This window comes from Camelina sativa, chromosome 7, assembly GCF_000633955.1.
Source record: "Camelina sativa cultivar DH55 chromosome 7, Cs, whole genome shotgun sequence".
Taxonomy (NCBI): Eukaryota; Viridiplantae; Streptophyta; class Magnoliopsida; order Brassicales; family Brassicaceae; genus Camelina; species Camelina sativa.
The window spans coordinates 17,995,254-18,007,222 of NC_025691.1; the positions used below are offsets into that span (position 1 = coordinate 17,995,254).

The following is an 11,969-nucleotide window of genomic DNA, read 5'->3' on the forward strand; positions in this document are numbered from 1 at the left end:
TGCCCAAAAAACAATTTGAGTAATCATCTATCTCTCAAATCAAAAATCCAAATTCACATCTTTCTCAATATTTACAGAGGGGATTGAAAACCAAGAAGATATGCAAATAAACGAAAATGAAAATAACAATTCATACATAGAACTAAAACATGCAGAATAGGATTACCTCATTACTGAATTCAAAAGAGAGTTTATTGTAATTGATACTGAATTTGGAGATTCCAAAATCGCCCAAAAGGCTTCGATTGTAACTTTGTGAGGTGGGGCTTCCCGTGAAGATGAGTCAAGTGCGCTTCCTCATTTTTTGTTAAGAATTTTGCATATAAAAAAAAAATAGATTCAAAACACAGAAGGTTGTGTAGCCGACAAGAGATTAACCAAGATGTCGTTTACAGTTTCTTTATTTTTGGGGTTTTAGTTATTTTTTTCTTTTTTTTAATCTCATTTTATTAAAATAGAAAGGACAATACAAATAACAAAATGAAAATTATCGACAAAATATAAAATAAAAATAAAGGCCAAAGCCCATACAAGAACAAGCCAAATCACCCAAAGAACAACCGCAGGAAGGAAGAGTCTATCATATTCAACACATATGACATAGCCACATATCACAAACTGAAGCTTCGAGGAAAACATGCGAGACACCAAAGTTTAGGTCATCACTGATGGTCGGTCAAAGTATTATATTTAAAAAAAAATCAATCAAAGTATTATATTTCAGAAGTTTTGCTCGATCAAATAATTTAGTTGAAGATGGCACTCACAATTTGATATCTCTCACCATGGAGTTTTTAAAATCGAATTCAGCAAAGTCAATGCATAAGTAACAATTTCTTAATTTGCCGATTATCCTACAAAAATTTAACACAATGCAACTAACTTATTTTACGATCCTTACCATTTAGAAATTTTAAAAGCTAAAGAAATACTAATGGTCTAACCTATATAATCCATTAAATATAAAACACACAGTCACAAAGACATAATAAATTAAAAAATTTATTCATATGAAATATAATAACTTCAGAAGATTTGAGAAATATACATAAGATAGGACGGGTTGGTTATATATTCAAAATTTTTTAATGACCTATTTATGTCAAATATCATGACAAGTAAATAGATAAGAGACAGAAACGGATAATTCATTATTATTTAAAACTATCGTGATAAATTACCGTACCATGTACCACTTTTTTCTTACTATTTTTGTTAGGAAATAGACATACCATATTTCTCTTACTATTGTTTTAACATAATTATCTTTATATATAATAAAAACAAATTGGATAATTCTTTTTGTTGTGGCCGAATAAAAAAACAAATCGAATACTAAACTGGTATGAGTTTGGATTATGACTGTTAACACACCTAAAAAATACTTTTACAAATACAATCCCACACATACGTAATATATTATAAACGTGATAAGTAATAACAAATTTAGTTTTTGAAATTAACCCCGCACCTACATAGTAAATAATTAAATAACAAAACAAAGGATATATATGATAAAGAAAATATCACTCCTCTAATTAGTATTCATCTTATTGAGAGATTCCTCCTCTTTCATCTCCGGTTGATGCAAATTTCCATCTTCATTGAATCTCCGTCACCAACGAAATCGTAAGGGACGAACATGAAATCCTTTTCAGGAGTTTCGGAGCTCAATCTCTGAATTCTATTCATCTCGGATTGTTTAAACGTCACAGTGCGTTTGCGACCTCCCACCTGTGTCGTGTACGAGAGATGATAGGAGAATTCCCCAACTCCTGGAGAAGAAGGTGCTATACAGTTCACAATCACGTAAAACCCTTCTTCCACCACGAAACACTGAACCGCAACCAAGGGACCATGACCATCTGCAGATTCCTGAAGGACTAAAATCTTCTCATAAATGGACAGCCGTGCGCCGGTGAAACTGCCACACACGAATTAAGCATAGTAGTCCTCGTCGTTGTGGTTAGCATAGAAGTGACTATAGAGATCCTTGTACACGCCGCTGTAACGACAGCATGGTGCAGGACAGCGGCACACAGCGAACCTGCATTTTCTCTCATGGACTAATTCTTCGCCATAAGTGAACTTCTCAGTGCAACCAAAGTTGACGTATGGGCATGGAACAATGACTGCTTCAACTTCTCCTCCATCCATGGCTACTTGCCAAGTAGTACTTGGTCTGATATTTTTTTTTATTTAAATGCCTTCTTAAACAGATGTGTTTGGTGTTAAGAATTGGATCACTGAGTTTTATACTTTTATTAGAGTGGAACATTTGGCATAGTCAATAATTTGGACTAGTTGGTAAGGAAGTTAGATCCGCCTGAACGTTTCGGATAATTTGGTTTAATTCTGAATTTCGGATAATCTGAGGTTTAAACACATGTGTTTGGTGTTAAGAGTTGTATCACTGAGTTTTATTAGAGTAGAACATTTGGTTTAGTCAATAATTTGGACTAGTTGGTAAGGAAGTTAGAGCCGCTTGAAGGTTTCGGATAATTTGGTTTAATTCAGATTTCAGATTTCAGATATTCAGTTTAGTTCTATTCTATTAAATAAAATTATTGAATGAAATTTTTAAAAATTCATCACATTAATGATCACACCAATAACCATAATTGGAAAAAATCGTTACCCCGTTTTGAAACGTTCTCATACAGCATTGATTTTTAAATGCTCATGTCTAATTTCAATTCAAAAGTTGAGTATTTTTCCTGTAGTCAAAACAACAATACCCGAGCTTTGGGACTTCTACATCTGTTAAAAGAAGACAATTGTTATGAGATCATTCTATAAGAGAGATGCAAAGAGCAACACTCATGCCAAGAACCAAAGATATCAAATGAGATGCGCTGGTTTTAAGTGTGGATTTGCCAGAGTTGTTCATCTCTGCAAGAACACCAGCAACAGCTATGTATATGAATCCTCCTGCTGTGAATCCCTGCAAAGATTTCAATTCACCAACCAAATATATATTCATTAACATTTTAGATGTGTTATGTTAGTTACACTATCAAAGCGATGCAATATCATATTTACTACCTCAATCAACGATGACTGTCCTGGTTCATTTCCCCATACCAAAACCTATGGACCGTGACAAAAAACATCACCAGAGTTCGTTCAGTTAGAATATTCTAGAATACTGTTAAGCTGTGTTGAAGATATAAAAGACTTGCCAATGCAGTTCCTGCAAGTGCGGCGAGTGCAGAGAGAAAGTTGAAGAAGAGTGCTTTCGTTACAGTGAAACCTGACCTCACGAGAATCCCAAAATCACCTATCTGCAAGGGGAATCTTTTTAAGGAATCATACTTGTTGCGATGCACGTTTTCAAGTTTGTTTAGGAAATATAGAGTAGGGGACCTCTTGAGGTAGCTCGTGGGCAAGTAAGAACATAGTTCTGGACCATCCACCAACTGATCCATAGATGAGAAATGCGCTTCCTAATGCCATTCCATCAGTAAAATTGTGCTGCACAACAAATGAGCCCAAAGAAAAAATTCTCATCTTTGTACAATCTTTCATCAGCCTTATCAAAGCTTTTAACGAATGAAAAGGAGCACGTACTTACAACACCATCAGAAAACAAGTTGAGGTAACCAAAGACTAGGCTTGAATGCGTCTCCTCCTCTTCTGGTTTGTCTAATTTTCCATCAGAAGTAGCAGCAGCGTCACTAGCAGAAGTCTTTCTCTGCAATGAACATACAAGTCATAATATGGCGGTTGCCCAAATAGCCCGTAAATGAAGTATGCTAAAACTGTTGTAACTCACCTTACGGAGAGATCCATCTGTAGAGCCGCTAGAGACTTTCTCTGATGAATTTACAATTGCATCAGAGGAAGATTGTTGGTCCACAATATTATGATCAGCTTCATCCTTAAGTTTCTTACTGCCTGCATGTTGGTGGTGGTGGTGATGGTGACCCCAGGTATTGGAACCAGATGAGTTTTCTTCAACATATCGCACCAACTTCTCCACAAGAAGGAAGACCACAATCCCAGCTGGACAATCAAGAATGAGGTTTGAAAGTGTCAATTTCGTCAAACTATATTGTTCAATAAACACAAAAGGGAAGTGTTCTGATACTTACCGAGTACAGACAATCCAACAGACAAATCTTGTATAGAATGCGAGTGTGAAGGCGAATCCGAATGAGAATGATCATGATGGGCATGGTCCTCATGGTGATCATTAGAGTGAGAGTGACCACCACCTGCCAAACGAAATGAGAAGGCTTTTAAAGTCAATTGATGGAACAACGCAGATACTAAAATGAGAATCAGATAAATGTGTCCATTAATATACCAAAAGCATGGGGCAATTGGTGAAGAAAAGCATCCCCCAACATAGCTCCTGCCTGGTATACAAAATAGATTGAATCAATAAAAGACTATTTGAAGTAACAACAGATCATACAGACACATTTCCAAAAGTTATGATGTATAGAGATTGCTAAATCAAGTATTTTGACAAATTCTCAGAACCACTCCACCACCACCAAAGAAAACCTAATGTAGTAAAAAAAAAAAAAAAAATGACTTACCCCAAACAGAGCCAACGCATCAACAAACCATTTTGATGGCTTCCCTTCAACTGTAAATTGAAACAGAACAGGTTACAACTTACAACAAAAGACTTGAAACAGTCAATCTCAGGAGAGAGACAGAGACTTTTTGCTTTTTGGTTCATAGAGATACAAATAAATTGCTTACTAACCAAACATAATGGGAAGCAAAACAAGGCAGATGAGTGAGGCCAAGCTAACCAAAAGAGAGCATCCCAATGCATTGAGCCACAAAGCTGCAAATAAAAAAAACAAGAACAATAAGTAGAGGTATTCATAAGTCCTCCCACTAATTTGTAAAAGCCAGTGTAGCTTAAAGGAACCAAATTTACCAAACCCAGTAAGACTAGAGCTTGATTCGTGATCGTGATCATGATCATGAAGACAAGGACCAAACCCACACAACCTCATATCCTCCTCTTCAGCAAGCTCCTCCGGCAACTTCATCTCCACCTTCGCCGTCGTCTTCTTCACATGATGATGATCGTGGTCATGAGAATGACTACACCCACCACCGTGATCGTCACGCGCCGGCGTTGACTGAGAGAATCCGGTTTCTACGCATAGATCCAGAAACAGGACCAGAAACAGAATCGGAACCAAGACGTTTCTCAGCGAGAACGACATCAGAGCTAAGAAGAGCGACGGTTACTGCAAGTGGCTTCAATGGTGATGAAGCAGACGATGCAGAAGAAGAGAATGATAATTCCGATTATGATTCCGAATGTGACAACATCCATTTTTTTTTGTGTAATATAATTAACAAAATCGTATCTTTTTATAATTTGTAAATTTGGCCCTCTGTTTCGAAAATTAACTAGAAAAACCCCTTTTACTGCATGGAAGATGTCAAGTTAGAAGTTCAAGATCCAATCTTGGTTTTGTGAAAATGAATTTGTTTTACATCTATTAAATGGTTTTTTTAGAATACTGTGTATATATATAATATATTAGATTTATTTGTAACTTCCGCAGGCTTTCGAAAGATCAAACAAAATGCGACAAAAATGTATATATATATGATGATATTGCAATGTGAAACATAGAGAGATTAGACCTGACAACTGTTATCTGTTGAAATTATATTCATCAAAGCATCTATCGTCACACGAAGGAAACAGAGGATTCAGTTCCTAAAATCAAGGTCTAATGTCCATTTCCCAAAACACAATCGCCACAAAACACACCCCACACCAACAAACGAAAAAGAAAGAAAACCAAAAAACAAAGTCAAGAAGAAAGTTTGTGTGATATCTTCTTTTGAATCTTTAGAGGAGGAAAGAAAGAAACAATGGCAACAATGAAAATACCAATGACGGTACCTTCTCCTCGTGTCGATGCTGACCAGCTCTTTAAGGCCTTTAAAGGTATGTCTTCGCTTCGATCGCTTCTTATGTAAGTTTTATAACAACTGGTTTTTGTTACATTTTCAATTTTAATCTTTTGTGAAACATTTCAGGAAGAGGTTGTGATACTTCGGTGATCATCAACATCTTAGCTCATCGCAATGCAACGCAAAGAGCTCTCATCGAACAAGAATACGAAACCAAATTCTCAGATGACCTTCGAAAACGTCTCCATTCCGAGCTTCATGGTCATCTCAAGGTACATTAATCTAGGCCTTACCAAGAAATGTTTATATTCATGCATGATTTTAACACAACAAAAGTTTTTTTCTTTTATTTTAGAAAGCCGTTCTTCTGTGGATGCCTGAAGCAGTGGAGCGAGACGCTTCAATACTGAAACGTTCCTTGAGAGGAGCCGTGACTGATCACAAAGCAGTTGCTGAGATTATATGTACACGATCTGGCTCTCAGCTTCGTCAGATCAAACAGGTTTACAACAACACTTTCGGTGTGAAACTTGAAGAGGACATCGAATCCGAAGCTTCTGGCAATCACAAAAGAGTATGTCATCTCTATTTGATTCAAATGGTAATAACTAATAAAGATTGACACAATATATGTAATATGTAACAGGTTTTGCTCGCATATTTGAACACTACACGATATGAAGGACCAGAGATTGATAATGCGAGTGTCGAAAACGACGCTAGGACTCTCAAGAGTGCGGTTGCGAGGAAGCATAAATCTGATGACCAGACGCTGATTCAGATATTCACAGACCGAAGCAGGACTCATCTGGTCGCTGTTAGATCTACTTACCGTTCCATGTTCGGCAAAGAGCTTGGAAAGGTAAGATCAAGAAATCAGAAACTTGACTCGAAAGAGTTTTCAGAAAAATCTTCAACTTCTCTTTTTCCAATCTTGATAGGCCATAAGAGATGAGACCCGCGGGAACTTTGAGCATGTCCTTCTGACGATCCTACAATGTGCTGAAAACTCTTGTTTCTATTTCGCAAAGGTAAACGTAACTTTGATGTTTTTCTTATATCACAAAGTTTACAAACAAAAAAAAAACTGAAAAGCGCAGGCGCTGAGAAAGTCGATGAAAGGGTTGGGAACAGATGACACAGCGTTGATAAGAGTGATAGTGACAAGAGCAGAGGTGGATATGCAGTTCATCATCTCGGAATACCGAAAGAGATACAAGAAGACTTTACACAACGCTGTTCATTCCGATACAACTGGTCATTACAGAACTTTTCTCCTCTCACTTTTAGGCCCTAACGTTTGATCTCTTTCTATATCTATCCACTCCAACATTTCACTTTTCAGTCTCTGTATCTTACAACATTTCTTGCAACAATCTTGAAGGGATATTAAAATATGTTTATATGTAAGTCTAAACAAATAAGGGAGCAATTCAAACTGGCAAAAGAGAGAAACTGAGAAGCTACTTAAAATTCATCATCAACACATAATATAATATCTAATCAAATTCGACTTTGTGTATAGTTTGAAAAGTTTTCCACTGAGGCAAGGATAGTAATAGCACCTTGAGTAACTTTGAGGTATATTCTTCCCAAAAGGTAACCGCAAGAGATACACCCGTTAAGTCGAGTGATTCCTTCAGATCCTCATTAGAGCCTGAATATCCAAAAGTTGTGGTTACAAGCTTCTCATCTGGTAGGAAAACTGATTTCAGAGCGTTGACAGTTTCCAACTGAGGCTGGGACATAGCTTCTACCGTGTCATTTTCGACATTAGAAGTTTTGAGTTCAGAAGCTTTCCAATTGTAGAACTGAACAACCTATTATCCAGAAAATGGAAACAAAAAGAGCCAGTTAAATGATTGAAACTGAGGTCCAGCGAAACTAATCACTCAAAGCCTTAAGGTCTAAGAGAAAGTACCTGAAGAGCATGAAGAACGTTGGCAAATTTTCGGGAGAGTAACTCTCCTCCTTTAGCTATTTGTAGTGTTCCCATGAGTTGTTCTGAGGCATCCGTAGAATGATCTTCACCTTGTAAGCTATGTAAACCGAAACCAAGAAGGTGCAACCTCGCAAAGCAGATATCGAAACCAATGTTTTGATTCGAAGCATCTTGATGAGGACAGAACCAGTACATGTTAGTGGATGCAGGCAAAGGGAGGCAAAATCTATGTAATGTGCATTGGGAAATACGGGAAAGAAGCTTAGAATCTTCGTCATGGGATGAGTCCCGGCTAAACCAAAGTGCAAGAGTCAATCTTTCTCCATCTGTTACCTGTTAAGTTTCCATTAGTAACTTACTAAGGGGCATACAAACAAACAAACTAAGAGGCTATATAAATGAGGCGAACCTCATCAACCGAATGAATATTCCGGTCATCAGCTGTGTAGAAGATAACATCCTGGTCAAGACAAGACACAAACACATTATTATTAAATTTTGAGTAGTAACTGTTGAACCAACTGAAAAAAGAACAATACATACTCCAGCAGAGGGAGCAACAGTTGCTGGTTCGCCACTCTGAAAATGAAAAAGCCCGCCTTTGAAGTCTTTCCCGTAACTATTCAAGTAACAAACTGCCTTCAAACCAACTAAAAACCAAAGTCATATAAACACATAAACCTCATATCAACAATAACGTCTATAGAAGACTGCACTACGAACCGCGAAATCCCTTTGTTTCAGATACGGTCTGTTATCATCACTATGCCAACCAATACTCGCTCCTCTGCACCAACTGATTCAAATACCAAAGAGAACATAAAGGAATCATTTCTTTGTTCCTGGCTTGTTCTGTAGGGAGAGAGAGAGAGAGAAAAAAAAGCTGACTAACCTGATCAAACCAGTGAATTCAATAAAAAGCTCAAACTCACAACGAAATGTTTCCTCTATCTTCTCTTTCAACCTTTCTGTTACTCATAAAACACAAACAAAAGATCATCACTTTAAAGCTAAAAACAGAGAGAGAGAGAGATTAAAAGAATGAATCTTGGGAGTTGTAAAGAAAGATAGGCGGCTGACCTCGAATGGAGACGAAAGGGATGATGAGGTGAGGTGAATTGGTGGCAATGAGGTNACTGAACTACGAACCGCGAAATCCCTTTGTTTCAGATATGGTCTGTTATCATCACTATGCCAACCAATACTCGCTCCTCTGCACCAACTGATTCAAAATACCAAAGAGAACAAAAATAAATGATTTCTTCTTCTTCACCTCATTATTCATGGCTTTGTTCTCTTAAAAGAAAAATGACTAACCTAATCAAACCAGTGAATTCAATAAAAAGCTCAAACTCACAACCAAATGTTTCCTCTATCTTCTCTTTCAACCTTTCTGTTACTCAAAACACACAACAAAAGATCATCACTTTTGAATCTCACTTGTCATTGTCATATGTAAGCTAAAAACAGAGAGAGAGATAAAAGAATGAATCTTGCGAGTTGTAAAGGTAAGGCTGACCTCGAATGGAGACGAAAGGGATGATAAGGTGAGGTGAATTAGTGGCAATGAGGTGAGAAAGAGTAGTGGAGAATACATGTGGTCTGTACCCAATCGTACTGCAACTCTTGTGTATGAACTCAAGCTCCTGTTTTTGTTTTTTAAAAAATTAACCGCAAAGTAACCAAACCACATGATTAGCACAAATCTTAAAGACACAAAATTTAAGCAAAAAAAAAAAGAGGGACAACCTTACCTTGCACTCTGCCGGCGACAAGAAATTGTGTAGAATCAGCCTCGGATGCTCTCCTTCCGACATCTCTTTCCTCTCTATTCGAATTGGTTTGTTTAGGGTTTTTCTAATTGATCACTTTCTTACTTTGGGAATTTACCACCGGTTTAGGAATTCTCACCAATTACCCAAAATTACAATTTTTAAGATTTCAGTTATTATTAATTAATATACTTTAAATGTAGATTTTTGTCATATTTAAAATTTTTATACAAATTATTTAGAGTTGTGAAAATAGTGTCTTTTTTTAGGAGTGACCAGCTTTTAAAACATACCTGGACGATATTAAGATAGTTAGGACTGACTAGCCTTCAAGACATATCTAGACGATATTAAAATAGTTAGAGAGAAGTTTTTTTCTTTTATATTATCTTTAATTTCAAGAAATATTAATATAAGTGCAAAATTTTTGGCATACGAGAAGCCGCGTATATTTTCACATCTTTGTTTGTCTTCCAATTGGCTCTCATGAGCTGTTCTATTGTTGTCAAAAAAAAAAAAACTAAACTGAATATCTGAATAAATTCTCGAAACTTATTTATCCAGAACTAAACCAAATTATCCGAAACGTTCAGGCGGATCTAACTTCCTTACCAACTAGTCCAAATTATTGACTAAATCAAATGTTCCACTAACTCAGTTGATCCAATTCCAAACACCAATTATTATTATTTTTTTAATTAAATAGGCAATTATTTTTTTTTGAAAAATCAGCACATTAATGATCACACCGATAACACCAAGACCAAAGTACTAGTAAGTACTTTAACTCTCTCTTGTCTATTTTGACTTTATATTTTGAGAACTCTCTAATCTAAATACTGGTAGGTAGGTACCAGAGAAACACAAACCCTAGATTTTAACCTCACTTTTCTTTCAACGGAGGAATCATCAAATCAACGATGTCTTCTTCACCTCACTCACCCACCGGTTCCGGCTCATCCACACCGCTTCTCCGTTCACGGCAATCTTCATCACCACGGCGTCAGCCTGTAATCGCGGTTCTGTTAGGCCGAGCTTCAGGGAGACGAGGTGGAGCTTCGATGGTTGTTAGAGAGACGGCTGCTCAGGAGCTTGAGGAGCGACGAGCTGATTGGGGTTACTCGAAGCCTGTTGTTGCTTTGGATATGCTTTGGAACACTGCTTTCGTCGTTGTTGCTGTCGCGATGCTTTTGGTTTTTAAAGACGAGAAGCCGAATGTGCCGATTAGGATTTGGATCTGTGGGTACGCGATTCAGTGTCTTGTTCATGTTGTCCTTGTTTGGCTTGAGTTTAGGAAGAGGAACGCTCGAAGCCGACCTGGGGATTTGGAAGCTGCTGCTGCTCAACAAGATACGAATCAGGATAGTGAGGATGAGGATAGCGATGAAAGCATCCTGAGGTTAGTTTGGTTCTTGATTTCTTGATTTCTTGAAGTTGTGATTGAGGGTTTTGATTGCGTTCTTGTGTTCTCTTGGTCTTAGAATCGTTTACTTGCTATTAATCTCTGCGTAATTCGAAAAAGGCAGATTCAAATTCTGAACTTTGTATCATCAATGATGGAACTATAGAATGTGTGTGATCAAGGAAGCTATACTAGTGGGGAGAAAGTTACTAATTATTTCAGAAATCAATTCTTTTTTTTCAGTACTAAGACTTGTGAATCAATGAACACCATTATATCATTTGTCTGGTGGATCGTTGGCTTCTACTGGCTTGTATCTGGTGGTGAGATACTTCTTGAAAATGCATCCCATTTGTACTGGTAAGGGTTGATCTGGCTGAATCTTTTGTTACCTAAAAACTCTATTGTTTCTTTTTCTTTTCAAGCTGAATGGTAATGACATTGAATGCTTGCAGGTTAACCTTTGTTTTCCTGGCATTTGATGTGTTCTTTGCCATCTTTTGTGTTGTGCTGGCTTGTCTTATCGGAATCGCACTCTGTTGCTGCCTTCCTTGTATTATTGCTCTTCTTTACGCAGTTGCTGGACAGGTATGAGCTTAGAAACAGCAACCCTTTTGAATATCAGACTTACCTTTGGAAGAAATGAAAGCAATAAACACCGTTTGTGATGTGTTCAGGAGGGTGCATCAGAAGCAGATCTCAGCATCCTTCCCAAGTACAGGTTTCAGAGGATGAATAATGATGAAAAGGAAAGTGACGGTGGTGGGAAAATGATACCCGTTGAGGCAGGCAGTGAGAATTTGGGAAACGAACGTGTGCTTCTTTCTGAAGATGCTGTAAGTGGTGATTTTGGTGGATGTTTGTATAAGATATTTGAGATGGAATTGAGATTCAGAGATTTTTTTTTTTTTTTTTTTTTTTTTTTTTTTTTTTTTTTTTTTAAAAAAAAAAA

At 37.1% G+C, this 11,969-nt stretch overlaps 4 protein-coding genes and 1 pseudogene across 4 annotated transcripts; 2 read left to right on the plus strand and 3 right to left on the minus strand.

The window, feature by feature from the left end:
* On the minus strand, positions 1,470 to 2,204 carry LOC104704725 (annotated as a pseudogene).
* On the minus strand, positions 2,613 to 5,325 carry LOC104701418 (IAA-alanine resistance protein 1). Its single transcript, XM_010417106.2, has 11 exons — positions 4,901 to 5,325; positions 4,721 to 4,804; positions 4,548 to 4,597; positions 4,310 to 4,361; positions 4,095 to 4,217; positions 3,776 to 4,005; positions 3,575 to 3,694; positions 3,367 to 3,474; positions 3,183 to 3,284; positions 3,046 to 3,090; positions 2,613 to 2,944 (listed from the first exon to the last, which is right to left on the minus strand). The coding sequence occupies exons 1-11, from the start codon at positions 5,193 to 5,195 to the stop codon at positions 2,789 to 2,791; spliced, it is 1,365 nt and encodes a 454-aa protein (XP_010415408.1). The 5' UTR covers positions 5,196 to 5,325; the 3' UTR covers positions 2,613 to 2,788.
* LOC104701420 (annexin D5) lies at positions 5,762 to 7,253 on the plus strand. Its single transcript, XM_010417108.1, has 6 exons — positions 5,762 to 5,935; positions 6,028 to 6,173; positions 6,257 to 6,475; positions 6,548 to 6,763; positions 6,843 to 6,932; positions 7,002 to 7,253. The coding sequence occupies exons 1-6, from the start codon at positions 5,860 to 5,862 to the stop codon at positions 7,203 to 7,205; spliced, it is 951 nt and encodes a 316-aa protein (XP_010415410.1). The 5' UTR covers positions 5,762 to 5,859; the 3' UTR covers positions 7,206 to 7,253.
* Positions 7,348 to 9,720, minus strand: LOC104701419. Its single transcript, XM_010417107.2, has 8 exons — positions 9,598 to 9,720; positions 9,363 to 9,489; positions 9,161 to 9,236; positions 8,993 to 9,065; positions 8,387 to 8,482; positions 8,253 to 8,303; positions 7,823 to 8,176; positions 7,348 to 7,721 (listed from the first exon to the last, which is right to left on the minus strand). Exons 1-8 carry the CDS (start codon positions 9,658 to 9,660, stop codon positions 7,401 to 7,403), a joined length of 1,161 nt encoding a protein of 386 aa, XP_010415409.1. The 5' UTR covers positions 9,661 to 9,720; the 3' UTR covers positions 7,348 to 7,400.
* Positions 10,399 to 11,916, plus strand: LOC104704726 (E3 ubiquitin protein ligase RIE1-like; the record flags this gene model as incomplete). Its single annotated transcript, XM_010420763.2, has 4 exons — positions 10,399 to 11,014; positions 11,261 to 11,377; positions 11,473 to 11,605; positions 11,695 to 11,916. Coding segments are annotated over exons 1-4 (951 nt in total), but the record flags the coding sequence as incomplete, so codon positions are not given.

Coding starts and splice junctions, on each gene's coding strand:
- LOC104701419 (XM_010417107.2), bottom strand. CDS start 9,660: ATGTCGGAAGGAGAGCATCCGAGGCTGATTCTACACAATTTCTTGTCG. Junction 8,304..8,386: donor CTGTTGCTCCCTCTGCTGGA/GTATGTATTGTT, acceptor TGTCTTGACCAG/GATGTTATCTTCTACACAGC. Junction 8,177..8,252: donor ATATTCATTCGGTTGATGAG/GTTCGCCTCATT, acceptor GAAACTTAACAG/GTAACAGATGGAGAAAGATT.
- LOC104701420 (XM_010417108.1), top strand. CDS start 5,860: ATGGCAACAATGAAAATACCAATGACGGTACCTTCTCCTCGTGTCGAT. Junction 5,936..6,027: donor GCTCTTTAAGGCCTTTAAAG/GTATGTCTTCGC, acceptor GAAACATTTCAG/GAAGAGGTTGTGATACTTCG. Junction 6,476..6,547: donor CTTCTGGCAATCACAAAAGA/GTATGTCATCTC, acceptor AATATGTAACAG/GTTTTGCTCGCATATTTGAA.
- LOC104701418 (XM_010417106.2), bottom strand. CDS start 5,195: ATGTCGTTCTCGCTGAGAAACGTCTTGGTTCCGATTCTGTTTCTGGTC. Junction 4,362..4,547: donor ATGCGTTGGCTCTGTTTGGG/GTAAGTCATTTT, acceptor TTTGTATACCAG/GCAGGAGCTATGTTGGGGGA. Junction 3,475..3,574: donor ACTTGTTTTCTGATGGTGTT/GTAAGTACGTGC, acceptor TTTGTTGTGCAG/CACAATTTTACTGATGGAAT.